At 48.1% G+C, this 16,054-nt stretch overlaps 1 protein-coding gene and 1 long non-coding RNA gene across 11 annotated transcripts in view; one reads left to right on the top strand and one right to left on the bottom strand.

The window, feature by feature from the left end:
- LOC102444602 (arginine/serine-rich coiled-coil protein 2-like) overlaps positions 1 to 6,805 on the top strand; it is a 57,344-nt gene extending 50,539 nt beyond the window's left edge. For 8 of the 10 annotated variants that reach the window (XM_075897810.2, XM_075897811.2, XM_075897814.2 and 5 more), the window contains 2 exons: positions 2,723 to 2,812; positions 6,180 to 6,805. In XM_075897810.2, coding sequence (XP_075753925.1) covers positions 2,723 to 2,812; positions 6,180 to 6,359 — 270 coding nt within the window. In that variant the 3' untranslated portion in view covers positions 6,360 to 6,805. Of the gene's footprint in view, positions 1 to 1,152; positions 1,359 to 2,722; positions 2,813 to 6,179 lie in introns of all 10 variants that reach the window. The other 2 variants (XR_012895900.2, XM_075897813.2) reach the window with 2 other exon arrangements.
- Positions 6,806 to 7,548: 743 nt separating this feature from the next.
- Positions 7,549 to 11,505, bottom strand: LOC106731743 (uncharacterized). Its single transcript, XR_012895901.2, has 3 exons — positions 11,290 to 11,505; positions 9,609 to 9,635; positions 7,549 to 8,283 (listed from the first exon to the last, which is right to left on the bottom strand). It is a non-coding gene; the product is annotated as an uncharacterized LOC106731743 (long non-coding RNA).
- Positions 11,506 to 16,054: the final 4,549 nt, after the last annotated feature.

A 16,054-nucleotide genomic window follows, 5' to 3' on the forward strand; every position in this document is an offset into this window, starting at 1 on the left:
GCCAAGCCCTCATCTGGCTGCATCCCCGCACACACCTCAACCCTGAGCCTGTCATACCCCCTGTCCTGAGCCTCTCTCATCCCCAGTCTTCTGCCACAATACTACTGCACAATCAACACACTGCAAATCTGTGTCCTGAGCCCATCATACTCCCAGCCCCTCTACACTGAGCCCCTCATATACCCCAACCTGAACTCCTGCACCCTCATCTCCACAAGCCTGTGGTTTGCTCAGCACCCCAACCCTCCACCTGACCCCAACACTCTCCAGCCTGGAGCCCACTCCCTGAGCCAGCAACCCCTTCTCCATCTCCTTCTGCATCCAAATTCCCTCCCAGAGCTTGCACCTCTCACCCCTTCCCATACCTAAATCCTTCATTCCCTCATTTCAAACCTAGGATTTCCCAATTCGTGAAGAAAATGCAACATCATCCTGCACATTAAATTCGTTTTGTTTCTGCTATTTCTTATGTTAAATTACCCTTTTATTAAATTTTTGTGCCAAGAAAAACAATTTGTGCTTATTTTTAATTTTAAATTACTAATTGAACTTTTTGTTAAAAGGGGGGTTCAATGACGGTAAAGAAGAGGTGGGGAGGCATGAGGGTTTCTCAATAATCAAAAAGGGGGCATGATGCTGAAAAGTTTGGGAACCACTGCTCTAGCGGATCGCTCCAAGGGCAAACCACTATCATCTCAGCGCATGTCGAGACTCATAGTTTCATGCATCAGCACGTACTACTCCATACGAAATAAGTCACTGCCAGTAGAACCCAGAGCTCATTACACACATCCACAGCCTTCCTACGAAGAGTCCCCCTCCGAGACCTCTGCCATGCAGCCACATGGTCATCTAATTACACTTTAATGAAGCATTATGCGATTGTGCACCTTTTTGCTGCTGACTCCTCAGCAGTGCTTTCAACAGCAGTCAAACCATGACTCTGGGACCTGCCATCCAGGTGTTCTCGAGTACTGCTACAAAGTCACCAACAGTGGAGCACCTATGGGGATATCACTTGAAGAAGAGGAGGAAGTTACTCACCGTGGTGCAGTAACAACAGTTCTTCGAGATGTGTCCCCCCATGGGTGCCCCCACTCCGCACCCTCCTCCGTGTTCTGGAGTCTTTTTCCTTCACTTCCTTTTTTTCAGATACTTGGGCAGACGACAGAAACTGGTGGGAGCCGGACCACACGCGTGTGCCAAATGGCATGAACGCTGCGAGGCGCCTGCTGCGCAAGCGCGGTCCAGCTGACTACTGCTGCTCAAAACTCCGATCTGCGGCACCGGGACGAATCAGCACCAACAGTGGAGCACCCACGGGGACACACATCTTGAACCATTGTTACTGCACCAAGGTGAGTAACTTCCTCTTATAGAGTGAAAGATTGAAAGCTTAAAACTATCCTGTTGGACAAAATAGGGGACACTGCTAGCTAAATTAACTCTTCGGTGTCCCTTAAAGTATAATAATAAATATAAACAACATGGCTGCGTCTAGACTGGCATGATTTTGCGCAAATACTTTTAATGGAAAAGTTTTTCCGTTAAAAGTATTTGCGCAAGAGAGCGTCTACACTGGCACGGATGCTTTTGCGTAAAAGCACATCTTTTGCACAAAAGCATCCGTGCCAGTGCAGACGCTCTCTTGCGCAAGAAAGCTCCAATGGCCATTTTAGCCATCGGGCTTTCTTGCGCAAGAAATTAACGTTGTTGTCTACACTGGCCTCTTGCGCAAGAATACTTGCACAAGAGGTCTTATCCCTGAGCGGGAGCATCAGAGTACAGTACAAGGTCAGTGTTTGTACAGTACAAGGTCAGTGTTCTTGCGCAAATACTCGTGGCCAGTGTAGACAGGCAGCAAGATTTTGCGCAAAAGCAGCCGCTTTTGTGCAAAATCTTGCCAGTCTAGACGCAGCCCAAGTGTTAGCATGTCCCACCAGCTTTACTACAGGAACGAAGTTCAGGGAGACTCCATCTGTCACCACCAATATGTTCAAAGCAGTAAGTGTTATCTGGAAAGGATAATCATTAGAACTGTCAATTGACCTGCGTTAACACCTGCGATTAACGCAGGACAGGATTAACGCATTAATTTTTTTAACGCGTTAATCACAGGTGTTAATGCTCTGCTGCCCCTTTGAAATGCTGCTCCGGCGCTTCAAAGCAGCAGCGCAAGTGGAACCGGGGATTGGCTGGAGTCCCCAGCTGATCCCAGGCCCTTAATGCGCTGCCCCTTGGAAACACTGCCACGCCGCTTCCAAGGGGCAGTGCTGCATGGAGCCCGGGGTCAGCTGAGGACTCCAGCTGATCCCGGGCTCCATGCAGCGCATTTCAAAGGGGAGGCGTGCATGATTAATCGCGATTAAATTTTTTAATCGCTTGACAACCCAAATAATCATGAACTCTCAGCCTCCCTTCTGGAACTCATCAGAACTCCTGCGTAGTTGTCTGAACTGTTGCTTCTGAACAGTTTATAATGAGGGTCTAGTGTTTTAACAGCACTCACACCCTTTGACCCTACAACACCAGATCTGGATGGAAAATTTGAAATGGGAACGTCCATATGGCAGTAGAGAATAATACCACCAGTAAGGCCATTGTCTACCTCTTAATGTTCTTAAGAAATCTTTCTCTCTGTCTGTTACTACTTAAGTTGTAATTTTTGGGGGAATGTTATGAAAAACTCTTAAATTTGTGTACTTGTTTCCTACTCTTGTAGGATAAATCACAGTCTGCAGAAATATGGGAGAAATTAAATTTTGGAAACAAGGACCAAAATGTCAAATTCAGAAAACTAATGGGTATCAAGGTATGGAGTTCTGGGGGGGGGGGGGTTCTTTTTGTATTTAGGTCTATAATTTATTCATTTTTGGATAATCTTCATCTTTCTTCCTTGAAATAGTGTCTTATGTCTAATACCCATTTAAATTGCTTAAAAATAGTTGAAATCACATTTTTGGGTGTTCTAAAATGTAAAGACTTGAATTAATTTTAAGACGCTGTTTGTGAATTTAAATCAGAAATACTTCCCAATTCAAGTAGATGTTCTTGAACTCGCTTTGTGGTGACTGACTACGTTTTCTGTCAGGACCTGGAACAGAAACTCTCTATTTACAAGCTAGTTACAGGGGTTGGCAACCTTTTCAAACCAAAGAGCCAAACTACATCAAAACTCAGAACAAGTGTTCAACAAAAAACTTTATAAGAATGCTTATTTGCATGACTGAAAATATACAATTTAATATTATTGATAATTGACATACTGATTAATAATAGCATAAATGAAACATTGTACTCACAGACTTAATTTAATGGGACTTCTGCTGTTGCATCTTTTCATGCATTTCTTTGAAGTTTACATCATAACTGGTCAAATCCAGCTTCATGCACACATTCAGGCTGTCTTCTGTCAATCTTATGGTGGGGGTTGGTGATGTGGGGGTGCAGGAGTCTTGGTTGGGGTGTATGAGGGGCTCAGGGCACAAGGTTGGGGTGTAGGAGACTGGGGATGTGGGGGTATGGGGGGTTCAAGTGTATGATGGGCTCAGGGTTGGGGTGTGTGTGTGTGTGTGTGTGTGTGTGTGTGTGTGTGTGTGTGTGTGTGTGTGTGTGCAGGAGTGTTGACACTGCAGCCATATGGGGGCTGGGCCCCAATTGGGGCTTGTTGGCCAGGCTTCATTTTTAAATAAAGTAAAATATGATGTCCAACATAAAAGGTTTCAGCATTGTCTTTCTTTATGGTAGGAGTGGAGAACCTTTCTTGGGTCAGGGGCCACTGACGCACAGAAAAATCTGTTGGGGACCACACAACTGAGAAGCGCAAAAAAAAAAAAAAAAAAACCCACAACAACCCTCCAAAAACCCTCTCTTTAGGGGAGAGCGCCGGCCCCCGGAATGCAGCTATGGGGGGGGCCCCGCCCCCCCGGGCGCCCGGCCGGCGAACGGCCACGCCCCCTGGCGCCCGGCAACCCCAAATGGTTGGGGACCACTGCTTTAGTTGGAACCCTTTTTTTTCCAGTTCTGCTTTTTGCAGCCCAAAAATATAAACACATGAAAAACTGAGAAAATACCAGACATATAACATGTCTGGTATTTTCTCAGTAGGTAAGTTGTATTATTATTAGATGTATCAGTTTGTAGTTTCAAACTGCCTGGCTGGTAAATGTGCTCAGGCTGCATGAGTGTGTCTGCCAGCCAGATAGTTCGCAACTACTCGAGGGTGTGGGGGGGGGGGGGGGGGGGGGGGGGGGGGGGGGGGGGGGGGAGACAGTAGAATCCCTGTGCCGGACTAACTCATGCTTTGTGCTTTGCGGGGGGAGGGGGGAACAGGGTTGGGTCAGTCCCACTCCCTACAGGCTGATTCATTCCTCCTCCATGCTCCCCTTGCTGTGCCTCTGGCCAGCCCCACTTCCCCCAACCCCCTCCCGGGCAGCCAGTTCTCCCCCGCTTCTCCTCCCAATCTCCCTTGGCCAGCCCTGCTGCCTGCGTCCAGCCCTCCTTCTGACGGCCATTGCTCCCACATCTTCCCCGGCCAGGTATCAGTCACCGTTCTTGAGGTGTGTCCTTGGCCTATAGAGGGCTATTGTTCCTGAGCTTTGCTCATTAGCATGTCCATGGGCAAACATTCCTGGCCCATTACTCAACCCCATACAGAGAAACTTCCAGTCTCCATACAGAATACCTATTCATAACTCCACACACAGACATTTACACAGATATATGAAGAGCATATACAGGATCAGTAGAAAGTAAGCTTTGGTTAGACACCTCACATGGCCCCCTTTGTACCACTTTTGGGGCGAACACCCCCCCATGGGTGCAGCAGTGACCCAGCTGTTCCCCTCAAAATCCAATAACGTGACACCACGTGGCATGCACCGTGTAAGATGCCTCCCACTATTCCCATTCCCCGGAAGCCTCTGGGAAGGGTTGGCAGCAGAGGGCTGTAGGAAGTGTGTCCCGAGGGAAGGAAATGTCAGTACACAGGGAGCCATCTTTGGTTCCCAGTTCCCCCCCACGCTGGGGGGAGGGAAAACATTGGCATGCCGAGCCATGTTCAGCTTGTTTGTTTCCCACATACCGGATCTGGTAGGGAGGGGTTTTTCTCCCCCCGCCCCTCCCCGCAGTAAGCTGTGCTGGCGTTTGAGTCTTGCAGGGGCCATAAGGTTGTAGCACCAATGCGGGGGAGCAAGGGGAGCTGGGGGGTCTGATCTGGGGCTCCAGAAGAGCCATATCTGGCTCCCTAGAGAGCCATATTTGACTTGTGAGCCATAGGTTGCTGATCCCTGGGCTAGTAGTTAGTTACACAGGGTTATTAAATATATTATTTTGTAATTGCAGAAATGCATTTGAATTAATTTAATCTGGATTATTACTCCTTTGTAGTAATAAAAAATCAATTTAGAAATAAAGGAAGAAACATTTTTATTATTTGGGAGTGAAGTGATGATCAGACTAGTAAATTAGGGGAAAAAATCAATTAAGTTCTTATGAGATTTTACTTCCAACTTTAAATTGTTCTATCTTATTGTTAAATATCCAAATGTTGATTTCAGTCTAGCTTTTTTAAAATCTGAGCAAATGTTTAATGTAATTCAGTATTAATTTTTCATAGGTCAGGGGAAATTAATCATTTTGCTAAGTGTTATTACACTTGAATGCACTCTCTGTTGTAGGGGTGTTCACATGTAATCGTTTAAACAATTACCCGATAAGCCTGGGCTTGTTGGGTAATCTTTACTACTACTACTACCCCACCCCCACCCCCCGCAACCTTGCTGCCTTTGTATCAGGCAGCAGGGTCAGGGGGAGGCAGGAGCAGAGGTGGGAGCTGGTGCCTGTGGGGAGCTGGCTTTCAAGCTGGCTCGCTGTGCGTGCCGGTTCCTGCAGAGCTGCCCCACTGTCTCTTTGCAGAGGCAGGGGGGGCTTTTTGAGAGCACTGGCTCCCATTCCCCCCGCCCCGGTGTAAACATGTAACCGCTTGAAATTTTAGCGGTTACACGTTTACACACAAACACATTAGTTAACATCCCTATTCTATAGCTCATATTATTATCGTTGTCAGCTGTTACAAACAGCCACGTGAAAGGTCTTGTGTGAAGCTTTAAAACATTATTGCTTTGACTGTGCAATAAATAATTTAATCTTTTTCTATAAATCGCTTGTCTGATTTCTAGAGTGAGGATGAAGCTGGTTGTAGTTCAGTTGATGAAGAAAGTTACAAAACTCTGAAGCAACAGGAAGAAGTATTCAGAAATCTAGATGCACAATATGAGATGGCACGATCACAGACTCACACACAAAGAGGAATGGGACTCGGGTTTACATCTTCAATGCGAGGAATGGATGCAATTTGAAAAATGTGATTTTTAAAGTCTGGGACTTTGTGGATGATTTCTGTTCTGAGGTTGGGTCCTTGTTCACCAAAAAGCTAGTATTCTAGCTTGCATGGGTGTTGCATTGACTTTAATGTATTGAAAAAGTACAATTTTTCTGTAAATATGAGATCAGTGATGCTGGTGTTAGTGTTGTAATCAGGTACCCGCTTCCATTAAACGTGATAGAACTATAGGAGAACAATATTTTTTAGTTACAATTCTACTTTTTCAAACAAAGCAGCAGCTGAGGTAAACTCATAAATGGCTATTTTGTGTCTGTTATCTTGTGTACTTTAACCTTGTACAGTTATTTTCAACTCGTGAAACATGAAAGAAACCATGTCTAGATGTTATCTAGCAGATTGGGCCAATTGGTGCATAATCCAGTGCAAAAACCTGGTTAATAAACATGTTTTTTCTCTTAATCTTGAATTGCCAGCTATTACTTTTACCATAGGGAGCTCTGTAGTGGAATAAGAAAAAAGGTAAATGTCAGGGGCTGGGGTATTCAAATAACAGTATCAAGTCAAGAACTGAACATTTGTTTTTTTTTAACTTGGCAGTTTCTGCTTAACTGTTACTATGGTGTACATAATCTGTCTCAATCTATTAGCAGGTCTTAAAAACCCTGCACCTACTAAGCATAGGGTTAACCCACTTAATGTGGGTGAAATACACCCACTGCCCTGAACTTCTACTCCTTCCTTACCCAAATCCCCCTAGTCTCTTGTTGGCTAGGTGCTCACCGCTGCTTGGATTCAAAGATACTACCACTAGATAAAACTTGTACCCTAATTAATTTCACCCTTACACAATTTTTTTTTAAATCAGTGCTGGAACAGCACCCCATCTAATGAATTCAAGTTATGCTGGACCTACAAGCAGAGCTGTACACTTGGTGGCAAAGAGGCATAAGTTTCCCTCTTTCTTATGGGCCAAAACAGGGACCAATAAGCTAAGGACCAGGAAGACCTTGATCAGCTGAAGGATGAGGAACTACAGGCTTTCTGTCTTCTGCCCCCTATCAGAGGGATATGACACAAGACTCTCTTCTACCATCTCACAGGGGGCTTGGAATGGAGAAATGCAGAACCCTGCTGCCACAACCCCACTCAAGCCTTTTGCAGAAATCATGAGCTCACACATTGCCATGTCAGTTTGTTGTTTCTATAAATTAATAAGTTGTACTTGGTATTTCCAGTCCCCCTATGTTTTTGTGATTCCCTCTAGGTGGCTAATTATAGGGTCCGCAGTGCAATACCAATCCAATGCCACCCTAGGAACTACATGTGCACATGCTTGAACATCACAGAGTAAGTTGAGGGTCTCCCCTACCCACAATGCTATGTGTATTTCCACTATTCGATTTGGTGCCACTTAGACTTGCTCCATCTTTGGAGTTTCCCTTCTATATTTCTTATTTGGTATGTATGCCTGTTCAGGAGGTGTTTGGAGGTATTACTGGAACCTGTCTCTAAAAATCACAGTAAAAACAATAGACCAATCACAATTACGAACATTGTCAACCATCCAACAGCAAACATAAGTTAGTTTTTACAATTCGTCATCTGCTCTCATCAATTTTTTGGACAGGAATTTCATGAACTTGGCTCATATTTGCAACTATACACCCCCAGGCCATCTTAAGATCAGGTGGTGTGGCTCTGTGGATATTGTTGGCTTGTTGCCTTCCTTCTGCTTCACACACCAACTTTAAAACAGTCCCAACTGGATGGGTTTGGTTTGCTGCCTGTATCATAGTGGCAGTCCGTAGGGTCTCAGTCCATAAATTCCAGACCGCTTCATAGGTCTGGTTAATCTGGGTGGTATCAGAGAGTCCCTCTGTGTGGTGGATCATCCACACTGCATTCAACAGCATCCATATCCATGCTGGTATCAGACCCTGTGAAAATAAAAAACAAACACTTCTCTCTCAAAAATATGTAGATAAATACAAACTTTGTTTTTTTTTTTTTTTAAATGTTTAATCATAGTACATAATGTGTTTCCGGGCTTCCCTGATCTACATTTAGGTCTCGTCTAGACTGCATTCCTCTCTTGAAAGAGGAATGCAAATGAAAGATTGAAAATTCAAATGAAGCATGGATTTATAAATCTTGCACTTCCATTTGCATAATCGTCTGAGCACTTTCAAAAAAGGGTTTTTCAGGAAAAAACCCGTGGTCTAGATGGGGTTCTTTCTGGGGGGGACCCCTTTTTCAAAAGAACCCGTGCTCCTGAAAAAATGAGGCATATGGGTTCTTTAGAAAAAGGTTTTTTTCCCCGAAAGAACCCCATCTAGACTACAGGGTTTGTTTTTCGAAAAACACTTTCAAAAAAGCACTTGGATGTGATTATTCAAATGAAGCGCAGATTTATAAATCTTGCACTTCATTTGCATTTTCGATGTGCTTCATTTGTATTCCTCTTTCAGGAGAGGAATGCAGTCTAGACGAGCCCTATGTTTCTCTGCCTTTTGCGATTTTTTTTTGGGGTCCATAATCATCCAGAGTGTCCAGAATGTAATCCCAATTTAGGAGTCCTAGAATTTCCTGATCACTCAGGCTACGTCTACACTGCAGGGTTTTTGCGCAAGAAGTCTTTTGTGGACGAGTTCTTGCGCAAGAGAGCGTCCACGCTGCATGGACATTCTTGCACAAGAAACCCCTGCAGAGCATCCACACATGCCTTTTTGTGCAAGAGCTGTAGCGCAAAAAGGAGTTCTGCCTTGTAGAAGGAGGTTTACCTACACCAGAAAAAGCCCTCTCCTGTCGATTGACTGTAGATTTTCTTGCGCAGAAACACGCTTGAGGTGTGGACGCTCCGCAGGTTTTTGCGCAAAACAACTGTTTTTGTGCAGAAACCTTGTAGAGTAGACGTAGCCTCAGTGGGTTCAGGGACAGGAAACGAGCATTCAAGGTGCTTTGCAAAACAGGTGTTTTGTTCCTCCATTCGAGTCCTGGTCCCAGCAACCAAAGAGATGGTGCTCCCACTTTCTCCATTTTCCAGATTGAGGTGTTTTTATCATTCCACCAGATAGTAATCACATTGCCAATACCCCATTCAATTCGTCCCTGTGCCCTCAACTGAGTCACGGGAAAAGGTCGGCACACCTCAAATCTTTTTCACTGGCTCCAAGCAACATGAAGTAACACTTGGGGTGCATAGGCAGCTTGGAGGTTTTAAGTTGCTTCTGTTATTCATTTGGGATAATTCCATTGTGCTTACCTTGACTGCTTATCTTGTATCGTTACTCTGTAAAAAAAAGCACAAAACATGTAATATACAGTTTAACAAGGCATGGCATGTTTCCATCAAGGCTGATCCTCTATTTCAATCAATTACAAAGAGGGTCCCAGTTTGTCTAGAATTGGCCAGGGTCCATGCCATTCCCTCTTTGGGAATTTTTTTTCTTAGGTACGGGTTTGACTTGAACCATTACCCAGCTCCCAATCTGCCATTGTTTGATATCGCTGTTTCCATCAAATACCTGATTCGTTTTTTTCTGTTCTGCAGCTTGCTGTACTGCAGCTGCTCCTTAAGACTGTGCCCAACCAATATTTAAGGCTATTCATCTAGGTCCGTGGTCTCCAACCTCTTTAAACCCAAGATGACTTTTTAAATGTCAGAACAAGCCAAGATCTACCGCCCCACCCCTTCCTTGAAGCCCCGCCCTCTCTATTCTCCTCCTCTACATCACTTGCTATCCCCAACCCTTATACTGCTGCTTTTTTTCCCCCCCAATTCTTCTGTAGGAAGAGGTTTTTCCAACATTTGGCCTGTCTGGACTGGACCAAATGTCAGAAAAACCCCTTCTTTTGGAAGCCCCCTTATTCCTCATGGAAAGAAGAATATAGGGGTGACCGAAAGATCATGTTTGCTCTTCCACTAAAAGAAGCAGCAGAACAAATGCATCCCAGGATGCAGAAGAATTTTTCCTGGGATATTTCCAGAATCCTGAAAAACTCCTGCAGTCTAGCCGTAACCTCGCTGGGTTGAGACAGGATGTGTAAGCTCTGAGGTGGGAATGAGGGATTTGGGTGTGGGAAGGGGTGAGAGGTGCAAGTTCTGGGAGGAAATCTGGATGCAGGAGGAGGTGGAGAAGGGGACACTGGCTCAGGGAGGGGGTTCCAGGCTGGGCAGTGTTGGGGTCAGATGTCGGGTTAGGGTACTAAGCAAGCCACAGTCTTCTGGATGTGAGGGTTCAGGAATTTGGGTTGGGGTATGTGAGCGGCTCAGGGCAGGGGGTTCCAGTGTATGATAGGCTCAGATGTAGGGTCTGAGGGAAAGGAGAGTGCAGGAGTGTTATGATGCTGTGGCCAGATGGGGGCTTGGCCCCAATTTGGGGTTTGTTGGCCAGGCTTCATTTTTAAATAAAATACTGTCAAACAAAAAGTTTCTGCATTGTCTTTATTTCTGAGAAGGGCAGGGAACCTGTTGAGTCAGGGGTCACTGACCCACAAAAGTCAGTTGGGGCCTGTCGGGGGCCACCCCTCACGCTTGGGGTTGCTGCCCTCATCTGGGGCATAATCCAGCCCGCTTGGGCCTAGGCCTGAAGCGTGATGCCCCTTTTTTAGGGGAAATATGGCCTGCTGGCCTAGTCTCAATGTCTACTGCCCCTGCAGTAGGGGAAATACGGCCTCCCGGCCTAGTCCTCAATACGCAGGCCCTGAGGCCTAGTCCTGAAGTTCTTTATCCCAGCCCCCACTCGCCAGGGTCCAGGGCAGCAGGGGTAGGGGGACCCAGGCCCTCCCTCTCCACCGGGCCCCAACCCAGGGCCCTATTAGTGGCAGGTGGCTCCCACCACTGGCTCAGTGGGGAGTCCTCCCTGCAACACCCCAAGCCCTCAGGGGCTTTTACAGCTCCCTGCCCTGGGTCGCTTCCTACCCCCAGCCCGTAGCAGTCTCACCGGTCAGCGTGAGTCACGTGGCACATCCCCAGTCAGTGTCGGGGGTGGCTGTTCCGGTGCCTGGGTCACGGTGAGGGCGGTCAGCTGGCGACTCTGTCGTCAGGGTCAAGCTTGGCTTGGGACTGGTGGATCCAGCAGGCCTGGCGACACCTCTCCGTCCATCCAGTCTGCACAGTGGGGGCACTAGTTCCAGCTCTGGCTACAGTCTCCCCCCTTGGAGCAGGCCGGCAGGCTTTTATACCTTGGTTCCCCTGGGAGCATGCCCAGTAGGGCTGTATGGGTGGAGCTTGAGTGCAGGGCGGGGCCACACAAGTGAGATGCAAAAAAACCCTTTCTCTCCCCCCCCCCCCCCCCCCCCCCCCCCGCAAGCTTCACTAATGTGGCCCCAACTGTGTTGGTGGGAGCAGGGGACATAGTACTAGGGAAGGGTGCTAGTGGGTGCTTCGGCAGGGGACAGGGTGCCACTGGGGACAGAGTTCTGTGGCTGGGGGCAGGGGGGGGAGAGGACAGGGGGCCGGGGGAGCAGGGTGCCAGTGGGGGCAGGGAGTCTCCTGCACTCGCCTTCTCCCAGGATTCCCCCCTGCCAAGGGAAGCCGATGCACGCCACCTCTGGGCCTGATTCCCTCCTCCCCTGGCACGGGCAAATCCCCACGCGGGCCTGCCCCGGGGCCGACCTCCCCTCCTGCGGCGTGGGGAAATCCCTGCGGCCGATCCTCCTCCCCCCTCCTGCGGCGCAGGGAAACCCCCGTGCGCGCCTCTCCTGGGGCTAACTCACCCCTCCTGCAGCGCATAGAAGCTGCCGCGCTCCTCCTCCAGGGCCGACGCCCCCTCCCACAGTGCACCTGGTGCAGCGCGTCCAGCACACCGCAGACCTGTGGGAGGGGAGCAGCCAGCGCACTTCCGGAACCCCTGGAAGTGGCGTGAAGCTGCAGGACTTCCATCCACCCCGCAGGAAGCCGGCACTACCTCCATTGTCACTGGAGGTAGGTAGTGGGGCTTCTCGGGGGTGGGGGGAAAATGCGGGGGGTGGGGGGGGGGGGCGAGTGTTTCGCGGTTGACTGGTCGAGGCCTCGCAATCGACCAGTCGATCGCAATTGACCGGTTGGTGACCATGAATCTAGGTGGTTGTTGCCAAGGCTGTTATAGTTTCCCAATTTGGAGGATACAATAAGTTTTCCCAGCCCAGCATGGGTTTCCCAAAAAGTATTTCATAAGGGCTGAATCCTGTCAGATGATTTGGACGGCTCCGGATCTTCGTAAGAACCCATGGGAGTATCACGTCCTAGTTGCACACATTGGACAGCTCAGTTTTAAGAGATTTATTCTTGTGCTGTACTTGTCCCCCTGCTTGAGGGTGGTAGGGAATGTGCAGTGGTAATGGAATACCAGCCCATGTACCCATGTTCCGGAACACTTGTCCAATAAATGCTGTTCCATTATCGGAATCGATACTGAGAGGGAGACCCATTTAGGAAAAATTTCTGTTACCAAGACTTGCAGCTGCCCAACTGTTTTCTAGCGGGGAATGCTTCCATCCATTTGCTGAAACTATCTACAATTACAAACAAACACCTATTCTTCCTGGGTGTTGTGGGCAGGGGTCCTACAAAGTCCACCTGTAATCGATGTAAGGGACCTTTTAATGCTTGATGCATTAGCTCCCCCCTCCTTTTCCTTCTAGCAGGGTCTTGCTGAGCACAGATTAGACAACTATGAATATGTATCTCCAAATCCTCTTTCATTTCTGGCCACCATCCAAGCTTTCTAAGTTTTTGCCAGTGCCTTTTCCAATTTTGGGTGGCCCCCTACAACAGAACCATGTATCCAGGCTAGAAGGAGGTGTTGCATTTTCTCAGTTATTGCTAAAACCCAGTCAGTGCCTGGTTTCGCCATAATTAAGTCTCCTTTTTTTAAGGGAACTCCTCGCCACTGTGAGGGGCATTCTGCCTTCCATTGCTTTAGTAACTCATTGGTTGCCTGCGTGTCCTGTAATAACAGCACCCCTTCCTGGTTACTTTCTTCAATTTTTTGTTCATGTTTAGCCTGTGTCCAGGTGGTTACTGCTGCCAGCATAGGTTCCCATAATGTTCCAGTGAGTGCTGCTTCTTCAGCAAGGTGGTCTGCCTCTTCATTTCCATGTTGTAATGGACCTTTCCCTCTATGTGCTTTTATTTTGACCATCCTGACTTTTTTGTAATGGGCTGCCAGTTTTTCTATTTGCTGCCAGAGGGCTTTGTGTTTGATCTCCGATCCATCAGTTCCTGTAAAACCAATGGTATTGCACCATGGGAGGTAAATGGTGGTCCCTCTGTAAGCATAACCTGAGTCAGTTCCAATAATAATTTCAGCTTGTTTGCCCTTCATTCTTTCGAAGACCTCCAATATAGCTGATACTTCCACTGCCTGTGTCCCTCCTTTGTGTAATTTATAGTGAAAAGAATCAATTCTCTGCCGGTTTCCCATCAAGCATATTCCTGCAAATCCAGTGACCCTCTTCCCTGCAATGTAGTATGACCTGCCATCCACAAACCAAATTGTTTTTCCCAATACTTGTTCAATAGGGGTTGCCTTAAAGGCAGGGTGTGCTCTGGATTCCTCTTGGGGCTCACAGATGTGTTCCTGACCACTTAAGGTCGGGCCCCATACAGATATTTCAGGTTCTTTCAAAGTGACTAACTGAACATTCTCTGTCAGGAGAGCAAAGACCCACTGTATGGCCTTATCCACTCTCACATGTCCCTTGGATACATTTTCCTAACTTAGTAACTTTCCTAGGGCATGATGGCTTTTCACAGTCACTTTACTTGCTCCAATAATTGCCTGGGCTTTTTGCAGCAAGAGCAGTTTGTTCACAGGTTCCCAATTTAGTTTCCAGAGGGGTTAAGGCTCTGCTGTAGTATGCAATGGGTTTTTCCCCAGCACGGGTATCCTGAGTGAGCATTAGGATACAGTACAAAGGGAAATTCATTGTTAGGGGCAGCCAGAGTAGGTGCTTCCATTAACCCCTTTTTCAAACCTTCCCATGCACTAGTTGCTTCCTTAGTCCAGGTCCACTGTGGTCTCTTTAATACCTCATACAGCAGACCTGCCTTCTCTGAATAGCCCACCATAAATTCTCAGCAAAAGTTAGTTAACCCCAGAAAAGACTGCAGTGATTTAGTATCTACTGGTATAGGAAGGTTAACAATACACTTAACTCTTTCTTTGTCAACAGACCTTTCCCCTTCACTCACTTTGATCCCAAGATACTGCACTTCTCTCTGTTTGATCTGGGATTTAGAGGGGTTAAGTTTCAAACCATACTCTTGGCAGCAGTTCAAAAGCTGTAGCACCAAGATATCATCCACATACTGCACTATTTTCCCTGTTTCCAACAGTCCTTCCTTTTCCAGCATGTTTCTTAAAGAAGTGGGGAAGATTGTGGGTGCATCACAGTACCCCATAGGCAAAACATTCCAGCAGTACTGCATGCCCTGTGTGATGGGGCACCAAGACCCCGCACTAAGCCCCAGGGGGTGTGCGCCCTGGCAGAGGGGCCACGGAACACCTGCCGGCCGTGTGCCGGCTGCTCCCAAGCTGCAGCTCAGCTGGGTAGCGCAGCGGCATCGCCGGAGGAATGCTGAGGCCAGCCCTGAGAGGGGGAGAGGCCAATCAGCTGGGCGGATGGCACAGAGGGCGGGCTGGACTCCGGCGTTCTGGGGCGGCGGGAACTTTAAAAACCGCCAGGCAGCAGAGGAGAGGGGGAGCGGCAGCCGGACAGAGAGGCTGGACCCACCAGGCGAGACACTGATGCACCCCGGAGCTGTTGCCCTGCTGAGACCCGACGCTGCGGGTAAGGAGCACGGAAGGGAGAAAGGAAGTAGCCCAGGGCAGTAACGAAGCCCATGGGCTGACGCGTTTAGGGGCACACCCCCGTCAGCCGGACCCCAGACTGGCAGGCACTCTGAGTCCTTAGGGCCCTGGGCTGGGGTCCGTGAGTGAGGGCGGGCCCGGGCCCCCCTTTCTCCCCTTCCACGTGGGAGAGCATGACTGATGAGAAGTGCCCGGCAGTGAAGGACTAGATAGCCCGGCATTTAAAGGGCCGGACGTCCTATGACGAGGCCAAGGGCGGGCAGGACTAGGGACGTCGGACCCACACCCCTCTACCCCTCTTTCTCCAGGATAAAGGCGGTGGTAGGGTGGCTACACCCTGGAACACAAAAGCTGTTCAGTACTGAGAGTCTGAATCCAGAGGTAAACTCCAAAATCCACTTGCCACATCAAGCACTGTAAACCTCTTCATTTACACTACCTCTTAACAGCTCAGGGTATGCAGCTACTACAGGAGTTCCCCGCAGTTTTATTGAGCCCTCTGTAGTCAATAGTTAATCTCCATGTTCCATCAGGTTTTCTGACTGACCAAATAGATGCCGCATTAGGTGCTGAACACCTCTGGCTTAGTTTTTGTTTTTCCAATTCCTCAATGACTTGTCTTAGTGACTCTTTAGCTTCCTGGGGTATGGGGTATCATATATATATATATATATATATATATATATATATAGTAGCCCAATGTCTGAGACTCTGTAACACTGAAATGCTGGCTGTTGTCTCTGGGCGGTGCTGTTGCCTCCCGCCGTGGCACTCGGCTGACTTCTGCGCCACTCAGCTGGGCCGCCGCGTGGGAGCAAGCACCACAAGTGGCTGTTTGGGGTCTGTGCTCCCCATGCAGCACAGGGGTGCTGCATGGGGCACGCGGGGCCCAAACAGCCGCTTGCGCTGCTTG

Source organism: Pelodiscus sinensis, chromosome W, assembly GCF_052426305.1.
Source record: "Pelodiscus sinensis isolate ZL-2025 chromosome W, ASM5242630v1, whole genome shotgun sequence".
Classification (NCBI taxonomy): domain Eukaryota; kingdom Metazoa; phylum Chordata; order Testudines; family Trionychidae; genus Pelodiscus; species Pelodiscus sinensis.